Source organism: Heliconius melpomene, chromosome 19 (genome assembly GCF_056956725.1).
Source record: "Heliconius melpomene rosina isolate 202511_hmr_F chromosome 19, ASM5695672v1, whole genome shotgun sequence".
Lineage (NCBI taxonomy): Eukaryota > Metazoa > Arthropoda > Insecta > Lepidoptera > Nymphalidae > Heliconius > Heliconius melpomene.
In genome coordinates, this window is record NC_140407.1 from 1,617,360 (window position 1) to 1,635,986 (window position 18,627).

General features: G+C 35.5%; 1 protein-coding gene across 5 annotated transcripts in view; it reads left to right on the top strand.

Moving 5' to 3' along the window:
• CtBP (C-terminal binding protein) overlaps nucleotides 1-18,627 on the top strand; it is a 67,645-nt gene that overhangs the window by 45,467 nt on the left and 3,551 nt on the right. For 4 of the 5 annotated variants that reach the window (XM_085202915.1, XM_085202913.1, XM_085202917.1 and 1 more), the window contains 5 exons: nucleotides 424-642; nucleotides 4,389-4,451; nucleotides 11,341-11,468; nucleotides 17,472-17,731; nucleotides 18,191-18,322. In XM_085202915.1, the coding sequence (XP_085059041.1) occupies nucleotides 11,386-11,468; nucleotides 17,472-17,731; nucleotides 18,191-18,322 (475 nt within the window). In that variant the 5' untranslated portion in view covers nucleotides 424-642; nucleotides 4,389-4,451; nucleotides 11,341-11,385. The remainder of the gene's footprint in view (nucleotides 1-423; nucleotides 643-4,388; nucleotides 4,452-11,340; nucleotides 11,469-17,471; nucleotides 17,732-18,190; nucleotides 18,323-18,627) is intronic. The other variant, XM_085202914.1, reaches the window with a different exon arrangement.

Here is an 18,627-nt window from a genome sequence, read left to right on the forward strand (position 1 = left end):
TACTAACTATATTTTACACGCGGCTTTCGCGGCACCCGTGGTGAAATGGAAATACCAAAAAGTTTCGTATGATACATGACAAGTTCTAAGTAAAAGGTTAATCTGATCGCAAGTAGAGTGGGTTACCTACCACCACTGTACTTGCGGTCAGATTTGTAACAGTACATAAAATCGAACTAGTAAACTCCTCAGCTTATATTATTAAAATTGTCTTAATTGATAGATATTGTTATTAGAGGCCATCGTGATACAATGGCACAGCGTGTGATCGTAAACGCGACGGTTGTAAGTTGTTCGATTCCCACTCGCAGAATTGGGGAATGCGGAGTGTCTTAACATTAGGTTCCCTCTGCCTACCCTGCTGTATGCGGGATATTATTGTGATTTAGAACTTAGTCTCACGTTAGATTATACTTGTTCCAGGTGTGGAGTGAGCTCATTCGGCTCGCAGTGACAGCAGGCGGTTTGTGACAGTGTATAAGTGCGGTGCGGTAGTGTGCGCGTGCGCGAGTGCGGGTGCGCGCCGTGGTGAGTGTGTGCGTGCGCGCGCGTCCGTGGTGGCGCCGACGCGAGCGTCAACTCGATGCCGGTGCGCCGATGGATCGGTGATCGCGGCCTGACTACGTCACAAGAGCAGCGCTGGTGAGTTCAAATACATGCATACCTCCCATTTGATTTAACGAATCAAAAGGAATGTGTACAATTTATTTAAACTTTGAAAGAATGAGTTTGTTACTCAAAAAGATCAATTTGATTGTGTTAAATAGAATTTGAAACTTGGTAACAACATGAGTCAAGCTCATGCTTAAAATTATGTATTTAAAGATTAGCACTTACATACTCATTACGCTCAATTCGATTTATAACATTGCCGTTTCATACATGATCCTTAAACCGTTGATGCACTCGAAACTACTTGAAAGTATAACCTTGAACTTATACGTACTTCTGGTTATACGCACCAACTGTATTGATGTCTGGAGTCTTCCACGCTTTATTTGACAGAGACTGGCCCCGGACGTGATATTGATATAAGTGTCTACATTAATTCCTAAAGCTACGTTGTAGCGTGCTCAGTAGTATACGTTGCTCGTTTCTCAAACATATATATTTTTAAAAATTAAATTATTATAGGTTCTTCATTATTCATGAGACAATTATGTGGCTCGTGGCTCAGACGTTCAGCGCCTGACTGTAAACGCGGCTGTCGTGGCTTTGATTTCCATTCGGGGGAATGAGTTTTTCCTTTCCTATATTTTCATTAACTCTCTCTGATAACCAAACCAAGCACGACATAGAGTTCGGTGCTTGAGAAACGGAGTGTGTAAACTGTAGGCCTCCTCTGCGTTCCCCGCTCTATGCTGAATGCAACGTGAATTTATAAAAACTATTAAAATATTAATTGATTAGACGGTACAATTAGAAGTAAATTATAAATGTGACGAGTCTATCGTTTACGTCGTTATACCAACTTCACCTTTTAATGCGTATATCAGACACATTTCAGAGGGGCCGACCTACTTTTTGAAATGGATGTTCTTGCGGAATCTTCGAATTTCATTCAGTTCGCTCACCCGACCGTGATTCTTAATATTTCTAGAGGCTTCGCAGTGAAATAGTATCACACGCGTTGGGAATGTTTAAACTACTGAATTTATGTGCTCTCTCAAAAATAATTTCTGTACGTACATAGGTAGTTTCATTTACCAATTTTTTTTTTTCAAATACTAAAAGTGAAAAATAAAAATATAATTACAATTACTGACTATATAAATATGAATAGTCTCTCAATTAAAGCGCTATGATTAAGTGAGCAAAACAGGAATCATGTTACTATTAATTTAACATAATTCTATAATATATAAAATTCTAAATCATACATGTTTAATTATTATTTTATTATAAATTATAATTTCTATTCATTAACTGTAGAATATGAATGCATTTAAAGTATACAATGAAAACGTGTTCATTCAACACGCAAGGTCATCACAACTCACATATTTGCCCGACAGTCGAGATAAACGAGACGTAACCGTTAATTGATATACCAAGAAGTATTTAATTAGACGTAAACAAAAACATTACCGCCACACGAGGGACGACGCAAGTGTTGAAAAGGAAAATTTACTCGAATGATATGAGTTTTCCATTGTTTTATTCCATTAACTAATCTAATTAATACTTGGGAGGGTTTTTTCCAACGTTGATAACTTTGGAAGGATGTGTTTGATGTATTAAACTGAGTACGTGTAATAATGTCTATAAATCATACGATTCTACATATTTTACTTTTAGGTCTTTTCACGAACGTTATTTGATCCTATTGGATTTCAAGTCAAATATTATGATATATGTGTTCGTACAAAATGTCCGCCTTAAAGGAAACGTCAAGGAAAGTTTCAGGCTAAATATAATATATTGGCAGAAAAATGTTGACAATCGTGTGCTTCTATAGTTAGTTAAATTTTTTTTTTTCGAGAAAATATACTAATCCTGTGTCATAGACATAACTTTTTACATATTTTAAATCTATTGCTATTTTTGAAGCGGTCGACATATAATAAAATTAAAAGTTATACCACTGTGCCATATTACCTACTATTATAACTTAATGAAACAGAGGAAATATATGTATTTTCGTTACATGTTGCGTACGTGTCAAGATAACACTATAACAATAGCAGTTAATTGATTTCAAGAAACCCGTACCTATTGCGCGTAAAAAAACGTTTTGCCGTTACAATTATTATTATATAGGTACATCACTTTTGTATTCGTTATTATTTCACACAAAAGCTTCACGCCGTATCCCGCACGTGGCAGGGTAGGCAGAGAGCCCTCTCTGTTAAGACACTCCGATCCCCACTTTGTGCAGAATTCTGAAGGCAATTGCTTATTGAGTGGAGGAAATCAACACCGCGCTTTGCCTCGACATCAGAGCAAAGAAAAGAAAATATTAAATTTTTAATTTCCTCGAGTGGGAGTCAAACCTACAACCTGTCGCGTTTACGCAGTCATCCTTGCGCCACCACTGACCTTATTCGACATGCTCTCCTAATTATACAATATCACTGTCCTATATATTCGGATAATAAACAGTTATTTTGTCATTCGTTAATACGTAAACAAACATTGTTAGCATATACGATTTTACACATGTATTATTATGACATAAGTAAGTTGGTATTTTTAAGATGATCCGTCCACTTAGAGTAGACAATGACAAGAAATAATAATCCACGACTAGATATAAATAAACGTATTCAAGTTATTAATGATTATTATACATTTTCCTTGTATTTGTATTGCTTAATGGTGCTTACATAATATTTATCGATACACGTCACTACGTATCTACTAAAGAGCCATTGTTTTGATTATATAATGACCTACTTTTATGATGTTATTAATAACGAAAATGTGCTGCTGTATAATATATAAAATATTGAAAGCATTAAAATTGTGATCATTGTTCGGATACATAAAATGCTATTTGTCTTTATTTGAACCGTCATTATTGTTGAAATAAAAATGAAGAGTTTTAATTTAAATTGTATTTTTTGTGGAGAAATATATTTAAAAATAAAGTTATGGTGCTTTTATTATCTATTAATATTAAATAAAAGAATGATTTTCCCGTTGTTTTTTTACATGATTGCCTAATTTTGATGGTGTTTATATCATTATTTGTTATGTGTATTACGATTTTCATTTTTTTGCAATAAGTGTTCAGTCTTGTATCTTCTTTAGTATTGTATTTTATCTTCAGCTCAGAAAAATTAATGATTTTTATCATAAAACATTTCACGCTTTTTTTTATCATAAAAGTAAAAAATGTAACATACTACGATAAGTATTATTAATAAAAAATAGAAGGAAGTAAGTAGGAAGTATGTATTTCGTTGTTACTACAGTTATTTATATTTGTACTGTCTAGGCTAATTAAACATTTTCAGACAAACATCAACATATAAATTTCGTAAATTTGATTCTTTTTCTATTCTCGATGACTATAGTTTCATTATTTTTCGACACATTCTCATTTATATTCCGCAAAGTTAAATTATTTGTGTCATTAAGTAGCAATACTAATCTAATAAGTTATCTCATAAAATTATTCACACACCTGTCTCCACCTGTCCAGTCTTATGAAGCAATTAAATACGTAATTTTGAAAGAAAATGTTGTATGATCATATTACATGTAGATGGTACTATTCTTGAAAATCAAAACATGTTAAAAAGAGTGTAATTCTTGATTTACTTGACGACTATATCAGTTCTTATATAATGTCACATATACATACGATCATGTAGCACAGTAGGTAATAAGTAGGGTGTAGAGTCTGTAGATGAGTAATTCAACAAGTTGTGTTTCTGCCCTAGGTAAAATGAGCGCGGCGAGACCGACACCGATTTGCCAACGCCAACCCTAATGACATTCAAATTGTGAGTAGACACTGATATTGATCGTTCACTCATTCTCATAATACATTATGACGTGTTTGTATTACTATTTAATAGTATTCGTCAACACTTGTACTATGTACTAATTTACACAAAAATGTTTAAATATGTTTTTAGAAAAACGACGTTTAGAAGAAAACACTTCTTGTCGCTATTATAAAATTTTTAAACAAGAAATCCAACGTACGTGTTAAAATTACTCTACCTAACAATTTAAATTTCCTAATAATGTTTGTAATTCAAGAAATCGTTCTCGTATAATAAATTTGACCGTTTCTCAGTATTCCATTCCATTCATATTCATAATTTACTTATTGAGTCATGAAACGGTTTTGATAGATAATTCGGATTCTTTTATTCGTTATTTCCATAACTGTATATTCATGCACCCAAATCGCTTTGGCAGAGCTCCAGATATCGAACACTCGCTTTGTACACGCTGCCGTTTGCTCGGCTCCGCAAAATTGATACATTGAGACATGCTAGATGTCTATAAGAATTAAAACATTTCATAAAGTTTGTTAAATTGTGGTTCACAATATCTGTATGAAACGTAATCTGAAAATTTTAATCAATTTCGGTTATAAATATATATATAAAAAAATGTTAAATATAGTGAAATTGGATATTGGTTACGTTTTCACAATTGTATTTTGTATAAGTTATTTATATATTGCATCCGAAATCGTTCCGATCGTCCGAAGGCTGTGTGATAATAAAATTTGCAACCTCGTTGTTTTAATACTGAAACGGCTCACAATCAGGTCGATTGAGTTGTATCCCATTATACCTACTCGTATACATATATTTATTGGATGTCGGTCGATCCTTATATATATATAAGTGTTTAACATATAAACACATGTGTAAATACTCATCGATGTCATTAAAGGTATTGATTGATTGATTTCTCGAAATATGGCGTTTCGAGCGTGCCAGTTGAGCACAATTCATTTCGCCAATGTCACGTTGTATGGAAAACACACGAAGGAAATTGACCGGTAATAAAAAAGATAAATATACACAATTATAGAATACATGTAACCAAAAGAGATCCTGTGTTAGTACAGCCTTCACCTAAAACAAAACAAACACAAATTTACAATATATACACAACACATTAGATTAGTAATAAATAATATTTTACATGGGGGTTAATTTAAAGTTTTATTTTGTTAAGTTTAATATATTTACATAAAAATTTACATAAAGGACTAAACACAAACATTAACAAACACTGAACATTTAAAGGACGAGGGACTTTATGAGGGAGGACATCATATAAGGGACGAGTTAACTTAGGACAAGAGAAAAGGATGTGGGAAGGGGAGCCGTCGTCCAGGCCACATTCACACAGAGAGTGGTCCCTGACCCTGATCTTAGCTAGATGTACAGGAGTAGAAGCATGCCCAAGACGTAAGCGACAGATTGTTGTAATAATCCTCCGTTCAATAAACCTTTGAGAATAAAACCAAGGTCGCCTAGGAATATCAGGTTGAATAAGGGCGTAATACTTACCTTTATGGGATTTTGACTCACTCCAGGAATTATTCCAGGACTTATGCAGATGAATATCCGCAAGGGACATCAGATCTTGGGCGGAATTGGAGAAATGGTCTAATGTGCCACACTGAATAGCTGATTTAGCGCAGGAGTCTGCAGATTCATTCCCACTGATTCCAGAATGTCCTGGAATCCACACCAAAGTAACATCCAAACCCTTTAAATGACAAGAGTACAATTCTTTACGAATCCTTAAAACAATTGAAGATCTCAATCTACTATAAAATGGGCTTCCCTTTAAGGCCATTAAGCAGCTTAGTGAGTCAGTAAAAATAACCGTCTGTTTAAAATTATGGGAATGTGTAAACAGGACTGCTTCTAACAAAGCAACAGCCTCGCCTGTGAACACAGATGATTCGGGAGGGCATTTAAATTGTAATATAATTTTGAATTTTGGTATCCAGCAAGCTGCACCAACACAGCTTTCTTTTGAAAGCTTTGATGCATCTGTAAAGATGAGGATGTGATTTGAAAAATTTTCATTTACTATGGATTGAAATTTTGTGTTGGTGCCAGGATCTCCCTTGGTTAGGCCAAGATTTGTGACGATACAAGGAGAATGAACTAGGGCGTTATACGGTGTAAGGAATAGTGGATTAGAAGGAAAACAAGTCAAAGGATTAGGGAGAGAGGTAAGTCTAAGGAAGCTATCAAGCAGGTATGGTAAAGGTTTGCCTTGTGGGATGAGATCAGCTAGCTTAGATAGCTTAGACCGTAGAGGATGGGAAGACAGCTGCAACATTTTACTCACAAATCGATCGGAAAGGAATTGTCGGCGGATAGGAAGTGGAGGATCTACACACTCCACCTGCAATGCATTGGTAGGAGTAGACTTCATCGCACCTAGGATAATCCGAAGACATTTATATTGTATTCGGTTTAATTTTTCATTAGGTAATTTATTAAAGGGGTCTAACACAAATAATCCATAGTCAATATGACTGCGAATTATAGCATTGTACAGCAGTTTTTGAGTATAAGGGTGTGCGCCCCACCACACACCAGACACAGCTCTCAAAGCATTAATGCCTTTTTCACATTTCCTGCTGAGATATTCAGAATGAGCAACTCCGTTCAATCGTTTATCAAGTATTATGCCTAAAAATTTGACGTTTTCTGTTAGATGAATGGGAATATTATCACACTCAATTTTAAAATTTGGAATTACTCTCTTTTTTGTAAACACGACCGCTTGACATTTATCTACCGACAATGCCAGGCCATGCTCAGAGAGCCACTGGTTAAGATAGTGCAAGGCAGTATTTAAACGAAAAGTTATGTCCTCCACAGAATTTGAGCTGTAATAGAGGACGATGTCATCAGCATACTGAAGGATGTTACAGAAATTATTAACAGATAATTCAAGGTCATGTGTGTATATGTTATACAACAGCGGACTAAGAGCTGAACCTTGAGGAAGACCTTTCCAGACAAGTCTGGAAGGTATAGTAAGAAGCGGATGTCTTACAGATACCGATCTCCCGGTCAGCAGATTACATATGTAATGGGACATCCTCGGCGGAATACTCAGCTGACGCAATTTCTGCCTGAGCACCGGAAGAAGAACATTATCATATGCAGATGCGACATCTAAAAAGACACCAACCAAATACTCTCCTTTGGCAAAGGCTCGTCGAATATCTGTAGTAAGAATACTGAGACTATCAATAGTACTTAGCCCCTTTCTAAAGCCAAACTGAGAGGGCGCTAAGATATTCCTACTTTCCACTATCCATTCCAGTCGATTTTTCAAAAGCCGTTCAACAATCTTAGATATAGTAGATGCCAGGGCAATGGGTCTATAGGAATTAAAATCTGAAGGACATTTTCCAGGTTTGAGGATAGGGATAACAATTTGGGACTTCCATGAGTTGGGTATATTGCCTGATTGAAATATTTTATTTATCATGTTTAGAAAATGGTGTTTAGAGTTATCATTTAATTTTGTAATAAAGGAGTAATAAATACCATCCTCACCTGGACTGGTATCCTTTAAATCCGTTAAGACGTTTTTAAGTTCTTCAAAGGAAAAAGGAAGATCCATTTCCTCCGAAGATTCAACCGGCGTGAATATAAATAAATCTTGGGATGGGACAAAAGGGGGAGCCAATTTGTTTGCAAAATCGTTGAGCCAAACAGAAGGATTATTGGAATTGGGACTGCTGACATTGTTAAGAGATCGGCGAAATCTCTTAACATTTGTCCAAACAAGGGAAGACGAGGAACGAGGACTAAGGGATTCACAAAAACTTATCCAACCACGTTTTTTCTTTTTCCAAATGCAATTTCTAAACTTCGCATCCTTGCGTCTGTAGTCGATAAAATTTTCCATAGTCATACAGGCTGCGTATGACTCCTCGGCAGATGTTCGCCAAAGGACAGAATCAGAGCATTCCTGATCCCACCAGGGATTGAAATGCATCCAATTCTGAATGGAGCGGTATTTGGGGATATGTAGGTCAGCAGCAGACATAATAGCAGAGACAAACCCTTCATAGTAAACAGAGATACTCTCATAATTACCAGACTCAGAAAGATTGCACAACATGCAATCCACAGAGTCGGCGTACTCGTTCCAGTTGGCCTTTTTTAAATTAAATTTATGGGGAAGGGAAGGAGTAGGAGTGGGAGGAAGTCTATTATTTAAGGACAGCAAAATCGGGAAATGATCACTACCATGGGTAGATGGAAGTACAGACCATGATAGTTGGGAAGCAAGAGAAGGAGAAGATAAGGAAAGGTCAATAGCAGACCTAGGGTTCTGATTTGGATTAACCCTACGAGTCGGTGACCCATCATTGAGAATGCAGAGGTCCACATCATCAATCATTTCCACCAACGAAGGAGAGAATCCATCACAGTAGTAACACCCCCACAAAGTGTGATGGGTGTTAAAATCACCCAGGACCACCACAGGGCTGGGAAGCGAAGAGATAATAGACTTAAGCTCTAGAAAGATGGAAGGGGAAGGATGAGGGATGTAAACAGAAAGGAAGGAAATACCAAGGGTCCTCACAGCAACAGCATTCAACTGTTGACTATGAGAAGGGAGAGGAATACGGGAATATGGAGAAGAGTGCTGGATGAGGATAGCACTACCTCCATACCCGTCATTTCTGTCCTCCCTTAAACAGGCGAAACCTGGCACCCTGAATCGGGAGTCAGGCACCAGCCATGTTTCTGAGAGGGCAATAATGACAGGATTATGCAGAGAAATAATAGAAAGTAGTTCATGCTTTTTAGCACGAATACTTTTACTATTCCACTGCAGGAAGAATAGTGGAGCCATTGTTAAGGATTTTAAAGATTTTGAGTAGGTTTTGGGCAACGTAGGACGGTAAAGGAAGTTCATCAGCAGTTGAGATTATGCTCACAAGAGTGTCAGTCAAAGCAATTAACAGATCCTTTGTAGATTCTGCTGGACTGTCAGAACCTTGATTTAGTGCACAACCATTAGGAAGGGACGGGGAACAATTGCTAATAATGGACTGGTGAGCTTGTCTATTGTATCCCTTTGCCATAGGAGCGTGGGGACGGGGAGCTTGGAAAACTGTTTTACAATAGGATTTAGAGGAAGTAGCAGGTCTGCTTTGTTGGGATTGGGAGTTTGTGAAAACAGGAGGTGAGAACATTTCTTTAGCAACATCTGCATAGGAACGTTGGACAGATGGGAACCGAGAGGATGCTTCCATATAGGAAATACACTCTTGCGACATAACCGTCTTAATGTTCTGTTGTCTTACAAACTCAGGGCACCCTTTATCAGTTGCAAAATGTTTAGCTGTGCAATGGATGCAGGTTGAATTTTCCTGCCGGATGTCACATGCATCACCAGTATGAAACTGGGAACACCTATAGCACCTTGGCTTTGATCTACACTGTGACTTAACATGACCAAAACGACAGCAATTAAGGCACTGGATTGTAGGATATTTATAAAGTTCAATATTAAGGACAGATTTATAGGAGAACACTCTTTCAGGCAATTGTTGGCCACGTATAGTAATTACAACAGTTTGAGTTGGAACCCATGTAACTACACCCTCACTTACATTCTTGCGGTTCATTCGTCTTGCTTTTATAACTTCTCCGCATGCACTAGGGAATATCAGTGAGCCAACAAACTCTTCCAAAGACCATTCAACGGGAATTCCTTTTACAATTCCCATCCTTGTAATATTAAATGTCGGGATTACACAAACATATTTACATAGACTAAGAACAGGGTTATTCAAAAATCTATTTGCTGCATCAGCAGATGTAAATTGGACACTGATTTTATTGCGACCCACATTTTTAACTCCATCATTAACTATATCAGTGATTTTATTAGTATGGAGAAATTGACCAAATTTAATGGCTCTTATAGAGGTCCCTGCAGATGGATCAGGAGATTCCCTTGACACATACACAATAAAGGGACCTTTATCAGTACTAATATAGGATTTTGGGGCATCGGATAAGGCAGGGTGGGTCCATACATTCTGGATGGAAGGAGTGGCAGTGGCTGGGTCTATGATCGTTTTTTTAATAACATCTTGGTTTGAGGATGTTTCCTCAACTTGTCTTTTTCTATTAACTGTAGAATTTACATTACTCCCCCCAGGATCAGGGGGGTCAGGTGGAGGATCAGGATCCATCTTAGAATAAAAATAACCTAACTAAAACTAATCTAATCTATAAGACAACACAACTACTTACTATTACCAATCACCTTATTAGTATGGACCTATTTACACTATTATATATTGTTTCCACTATGTAAAATAAACATTTTCAGTACTAAAAAAAGATATTTTCACGAACACGTGTGTTAACCAAAACAAACGTCAGCGAAAATCCCCGTCCTTAAAGGTATTTCCTAGCTGTGTAACACACGGTGTACATCCTGTCATTTTTACAGGTAAAATATGGCATTGTTTATATTGTGTTGTTGTGGACATTAACATGAATTATATCCCCGAAATTTATTGCTACTTACTTACATTTATTGTTTAACCATGTAATAAACTAATAAATACGATTATACAGCGAATACTTATATTTTATTGCATTGTGAAACTTAATAACTTACTCTTAAATAAAATTGAAACTCTTAAATAAAAGTAATAGCATTTTCAAACATATAATTCTATTTGAAATTAAAATTTGAAGCATACATTTAACTGTTTTTCGTTGGTAAAATAAAATATAATGATGAAATTGGCGTCGACACGAGAGTTTTAAGTTTCAGTGCACATTTTCAATTCCAACAGCAATATAAGTGAACTCGGTCACGTAATAAATGTAGTATGTCGTTTGTTTGCAGGTGACGCGCTGCGGAGCGGTAATTAAAGCGGCTCTGCCGCTTTAAATGGACAAACGCAAGATGCTGCCAAAGAGAGCGCGTATGGATAGCATGCGGGGTCCGATCGCCAATGGACCCCTGCAGTCGAGGTGAGACCCTATTGTTGGCATGTTCCTTCCATTTTCTATGTTTACTCTCGTACTTACTTGGTACTTTATAATATAAAACGGAACAACTTTTTCGTCTCATCATTCAAATTTAAAGAAAATAGCCTGCAATCATCCACTGCAGTAGAGCGCATTAACTTTTTACTGGTGCTTCAATATGTTTTCTCGGCTCTTATGCAAAGTTGAAACACGCTATTACCATTCAACTTTGTGTACGTTGAACTTAGTATTCTAAATAATAAACTAAAGTGTATAAACGTTAAATGAACCGGATGTGCTTCGGAGTTCGAGCGCCGCCGTATGAACGCAGATTACAGATAAACTTTTGACATGCAGATTCGTTACATTACTACTTAGTTCTTTCTTCGAGAAACGTATATTGACTTGTAGCGGTATATTGTTCCTTTGTATATTTGTATAATGTAAAGAGATTGTCTCTGTCACATTCAGATTTATTGCATCTTAACATTATGTTCCAAATAAAATCAGAGGCCGTCGCGTAAGCGTACATTCGTGCTATTGTAAATGCGACGGTTGTGGGTTCTATTCCCACTAGGGGAATGAAATATTTAATTTTTCTTTTCCTCATGCTGGTAACGAAGCAAAGCGCGGCGTTGAGTACCGCCATTCAAGAATTCGACTGAAAGTGGCAGTGTTTTAACACTAGGTTCATAGGGTCCCTCTGTCGCCTAATAGATATAACGTACACAACATGTTGTGTTATATCATAACACGAATGGTATATATTATGTAACGCCATTCGTGGTTTATTTATCCGAATCGTCGAGGGTCATAAAGAACGAGGAGAGCACTTGCGGCGTTGGCCTCGGATGTCCTTGATGTTTGCCGCGCCGTAAACTCATAACCGTTGATTATATTATTATTATTATCACACCGAACGAATACATACATTAATTACATAACTCGTTTCATGTCGGCCTCTTTGATTGTCGGCGCCGTTTATTTTTTGTCGCCCTCAAGTATTTAAAACAATTGATTAGCCAGAGTACAAACGTTGCAATTCATGTTGAAATATGAAATAACAACTATTATAGATTAGATTATGAGTCGATATTATGTATGACGGGCGTTCAGATCGAGCTTAGACTGGTTAGGTGTTATTACATAGGCAGGTACCTACTACATACGTGAATAAAGTAATGAAAATGATAACTATGCAAATGAAGGTGGGCTGTCAGTTTTTAGATATCTTTGAGGAAAACATATGAAGCTAGCGGATCTAATACTGCGTTATAATCTAATACTAATCTATAACCTACGTTATATTAAGAAATATTTCTTTATATAATCTATAACCTACGTTATATAAAGAAATATTTCTTTATATTATAGTAAACTAGAATGTTTAGTTAGGCAAAACACCTAGCAATAAATCATTTCTTGTAAAACTTTCGGTAAATTTAGAACTGATTTATTTGGTATCATCACACCGGAGAACCACCTCTATTGTAAATATAGATATTCCTTCATAGAATTTGATGAACCTATAACTGCACGGGGTCGTGGGCGGCGGTGATCATCATCAGGTGACCCGAACGCTCGTTTGCCTTGTCCTTTTTCCATTAAAAAAAACCACAATTCGTCTACACAATTTCACATAACTAAATACACAATTTGATTATGTCACCCAGTATGAAATATATCATAGTTATTGCTTTTTAAATTCTTAGAGTGCTTTGAACCCATGGTATAATATACCCATGGTACTAGGGTACATTGGTCCAATGTTAGTCAGTCACGTCCCAAGTGTTTAAGTATAATAATAATAAATTAAATTTATTTCAACCGGGCACAAATCATATAGGTATTATAAAACAGATTCTCTAGAGTCTAAAGTAAATCTGCAATGCGTCGTAGGAAGGTTAGAGATAGGTCAAGGCGGGAAGAAAATGGTGTTGGTGCATTTGTTTCTTTAATATGCTTTCTGTGTTAAGTGTGCAAACATAAACTATTAAATAAAATTGATGGCACAAGCATTTTTTTAACATTTTTATTTTAATCTTATTTATGATTAAAGTATTTTTTTAAATTTTAATAAGAAACGTGCTTTTACAAACGCAAGGAGTAATGCTTATCATTTGAACACATTTAATAGGTTTGAATTGTATTATTGCATGACTATAGTTAATTCAAACCTCATTAGTAACGTATTAAGGCGACACGGCGAGCGGGCGGTGAACGATCTGTGGTCAATTGGTCTATTAATGACTTCCACCAAAGTTACAAATTTGAAATTAATGGTAGGACGTAAAACAAAATGACACTTCCGATTTTTTATGTTTTTCTAACAAAATACAATTCAATCGCTCTGAATGATTAACCTAAATTATACGTTGTTGTGTAAGTCACAAAAAGATTTATGAACTTCATATTAAAGATCATTGCACACTTTGTAAACTTAGAAAATCTCTAATTTTATTCAAAAACCTAAAAAGACACTTGTGCTTAGGCATATATTATGTTAGAATAAGAAAAGTAATAAAATAATGTACAAGTTTCAACAAGAACACAAACAAGTGGTTGAGATAGAATCTATTTCGGAGAAAACAAATAAATTAACGTGATAGCCACTCGTCTGATACGAGTGCGAGTTGAGATATCGTAGATAAACAATACGCTCATCAAAGATTTCCGAATATCTACCCTAATTCACTTTCAAAGTCCGTAGAGTTCTCCTAAAAAGCCTCGTCCATCGGGTTTAGTCAACTTATTCTTTTCCCGCGCTAATCCTATTTACTTTCCATCAAAACTTGCCCAAAAGGGGTTGCCGCTGCGATACGCCGCTACCCCATCTCTTTGTTTGCCCCCCAAAATCTGTTTTCGTCTGCCCGGCAAAGTTCCACGAAATTCCGTAAAACTTCCCCCTTCGGAATTACTTTCTCGTTCCACCCGTCGAAAGTTTCGGCGGCAATAATAATAATTCAGCCTTGCTATGACGAAAGTTTAATTTATTAGTTTAATCGTACTGGCGCGGCTCTAATTATTCCGGAGCCCGGGAGGGTCTACTCCGTATCCCAAGTAGCCGATATTTGATTTGAAATCCAATTTGTCCGACTATTCGATTTGATCCGGCCAAAGGTTGACATTACGTAAAGTATATATTCGTAGCGATATCTTCTGGTGTAATATATGTCGTCTTTAAGGAACGTCGGGTTTAGTAATAAATTTTACCGCCACATTTGCTTTATTCGCGATGTAAATGGATTTTAGGTTTATATTACTATTAAATGACAACGTTGAATTGTATTAGTTAGTCGTTTACGTTTCAAGAATAACTTTAATACAGGCAGTTATTGTCTTAGTACGGTTAAGTGGCTTATAAATGTTAAATAACGTTTAGTGTTTTTAGAGTTGACGGTTATATAAAATATCTTAAACGGTTATGATATTTGTTTCGTTGTATTTATAAAGCTACTCTGATAGGTTTTAAGTATACCTAAAAGTTTTTTTAAATATTGTCTATGCTCTGATAATGCACATGTCAACATTCCTCTCCTAAACGAGAATCGAGTTTATGAGGTATTTACTAGTACGTGTCACTCTGCTCTTATGCTCCTTACTATTTTTAACCGACTTCTGTAAGAAAAGGAGGTTATCAATTCGACTGTATTTTTTTTTTATGTTACCTCATAACTTTTAACTGGGTGAACCGATTTTTTTTTATTTGAAAGGTATAGCTTCCCGAATGGTCCTATTTTTTTTTTGGTCCATGTCTGACAATGGTATCCATGAGAAAATCACATAAGTCTTAAATTGGCATTAGGCATGTGCGCGGCTAATAGCCGAATAACTCAATGTCGCGCCAACCGATTTTGATGATTCTTTTTTTATTTGAAAGGATACACTTCAAGGATAATTTGGTGAAAGTTTGGTTAGGTTTCGATCATGGAATCCGGAGAAATTTGAGAAAGTTTGTTTTTTTTTGGTAAAAAATTGATTATACTGTAATAGTTACAAGCAAAAACTTTTTAAATTGATGTCAGAAGTGAGATCCCTGATGGTTGCATTTCTTTTCAACCAACCTCAAAAAAGAGGATGTTCTCATTTTCAACCAACTTCAAAGAAGGGAGATTCCCAGTTCGCCCAAATACTTTTTATGTATGTTCTTGTCAATATACCAAAATGTTACTTTGCACAAAAATAATACCTAATTAAATGAAGTTTTACATGGGACAACCACAACCACTCGTTGACAACCACTACCACCACCATCACCACTCGTTTAAGAAGCATCATTTTAAGATCTACCCATCACTTAAAATTGTAAAATAAATTAATTTTTAACAAAAACCGACTTCTAACAACGAACTAAAAAGTGAAAAATAATTTTACAAAGATTTTATAATTTTGAAGTCGGTGCCAAGTAAAACAAACAGGCTTAGTGATTAGATATTGTAGTAAAGGTGTTGTAGCATTAGCTTGACACCGACTTCAAAATTATAAAATCTTTATATAATTATTTTTCACTTTTTATTTCGTTGTTAGAAGTCGGTTTTTGTTTTTGTTAAAAATTAATTAATATATTCTACTACAATATTTTACGACATATAACAAAACAACTTTGAACAGAACTTGAGCCTCGATCGTATAATAAACAGTTAGTTGAACGCATGGAGTTTTGAATAGTTAGTGAATAGCTTCTAGCGAAGATAATAATGCAATGCATCCTTTGTTTTATTATTGTAGTTGCTAGCGCGTCTATTCACTATTTCAATTGAGATTGCTTAAAGTTGTTCAAGTTATAGGCATTTTTCAATCTTCCAATGTTAGAATATTTTACAATAGTTCAAGCTTATAGTTCCATGACAGTAAGAGGCAACCTAGTGTCGAGACACTCCGCCTGTCAGCCTGGCGGCTCAAACACACATAAGTGCAACGCTACGTGAATTAGTGACAGTACGAGCAAGACGATATAGAACATGTAAAACTGTTTACATGGAAACAACACGTATTCAATAGCAATGTATTCCCATGGCGAATGTGCCCGACAATTAGTCGCGAGAGGAACAATTCCGCTTGATTAATATGCACTGCAACGAATGTATACGTAGTGGATTGTATGGTACCGTAGTTATCCGACCGAATTGTTGTTAATATTGAATTAGGCCGGAGTTTAGTTTAGCTTATATTTGCTTAAATCAACGTTCCCATTATATTTGAATTGTACTATATTTTGTATAGGAAATAAGGACATTATGGATACTTAAATTGTTGAAATTTATTCATATACTCTCTGCTATTTGCATTAAGTAGGCTTGTTACAAGTGTTGTAGCATCAACTAATATAATATGAATTTATAGTACCTACCGAGTTATCGATACATAATAAAAATTATCTGATATCTGATAGCTTTCTGTACGTGGAAAAAATATTAATATTATCGATGTAATAAAAATAAAACCCAAAGCAATAATTTTTAAAATATTTCATATATTTTGTTTAGTTAAATTAATAATAATAAATAATGGAAACCAAAAGAAGTGTTCTTTAGATACTTTTGTAGAAGGTTGAAGTCCTATTTATATACTTTACTCTGCAACCAATAATGTATCCAATAAACATTGTTAATTAGTAAACGTTATACGTTTTTATAATATTTTGATTCTTATAGCGTCATGTAATATAATTTTTAACTATAATATTAGTTAAAATACATATACAACAAATTCCGTTGCGATAAAGTTAAAATATCTTAGATATTTTAGATGTCAACGATTATTAAATTTTCTTGAAAGAGTAAGTTAAGCTTTCCGATGCTTCGTATAAACTGTTTGAATAATATACCATTCATTGCTCTATAAAACAGTGTATTTGTATTTTTATTTATTTTATGATTCAATTCGACTTTCATCGGCTAACGAAAAGGAAGGAACGTCAAAGGAAGCTTATGTTTTTAATTAATAAAATGTATGACGTTTTCTTATCATTTTATATATATTTAATGTATTATTAATATTTTCCAGGCCCCTAGTGGCATTGCTCGACGGTAGAGACTGCACCGTCGAGATGCCAATACTAAAAGATGTGGCGACAGTGGCGTTCTGCGACGCCCAATCAACGTCGGAGATACACGAGAAGGTGCTCAATGAGGCGGTCGGCGCTCTCATGTGGCACACCATCATACTGACCAAGGAGGACCTGGAGAAGTTCAAGGCGCTGCGGATCATAGTGCGCATCGGGTCGGGTGTTGATAATATTGATGTTAAAGCGGCGGGAGAACTAGGTGAGTGGCTTGTTGGGGGTGTTAGAATTAATCGAAGTGTTTTCTTGGTCGTGAACGAACGCGGCGTTAGGTTACTTCATTCCAAATTCATGTGCGAAGGATAGAGAAAGCAATGTTCCAAGAATAGATTCGCTTTATCTAGTGTTGAATGGTATATTTAAAAATATATAAACAACTGTTTTTTTTAATATTTATTCATAAATATGTTTGTATTTAAATTCACCTAATTTCAATTTAGTCGGTCTATGAAAATTCATGTTTTCAAGAGTATATTTGTTTTTAATAACAAACGTTTCTGTTTTACGTTTTTCGTTTTTCAATTCAATTCAATTCAGTAGTTCCTAAGGTTAAGCTAAACAAACACTCTTTACCTTAAAAATAATATCTTTCTACTGGCATTAACACACATAGTGTTAAAATTATAATGTGTTTTTAATGTAAAAATATTTGAAATTTCAGGTATAGCTGTATGTAATGTACCGGGCTACGGCGTCGAGGAGGTGGCGGATACGACGATGTGTCTCATATTGAATTTATACCGGCGGACGTACTGGCTCGCTAATATGGTGCGGGAAGGGAAAAAATTTACAGGTAAGGCCTTCGTTAGTTACTTTGTGGTATTTTGTGTGTGAAGTGTGACTGTAATTGCGACTAGTTGTCGGTTTGATCCCCACTCAAAGAATGATGAAATAACACTCGAGGCAGCTAATCAGAGTATCTTAAAATAGGTTCACTGTGCCTACCCTGCTATATGCGGGATCCAGCGTGATTTTAAATTTAAATAATTTGACGTAATTATCGCAATAATCTTTAATTTAAAAAGAAATAAACTTTAACAATATCAGAAACTATCCTAGAAAAAGGTCAAATATAAAAAAACATATTGTTAGTATTAT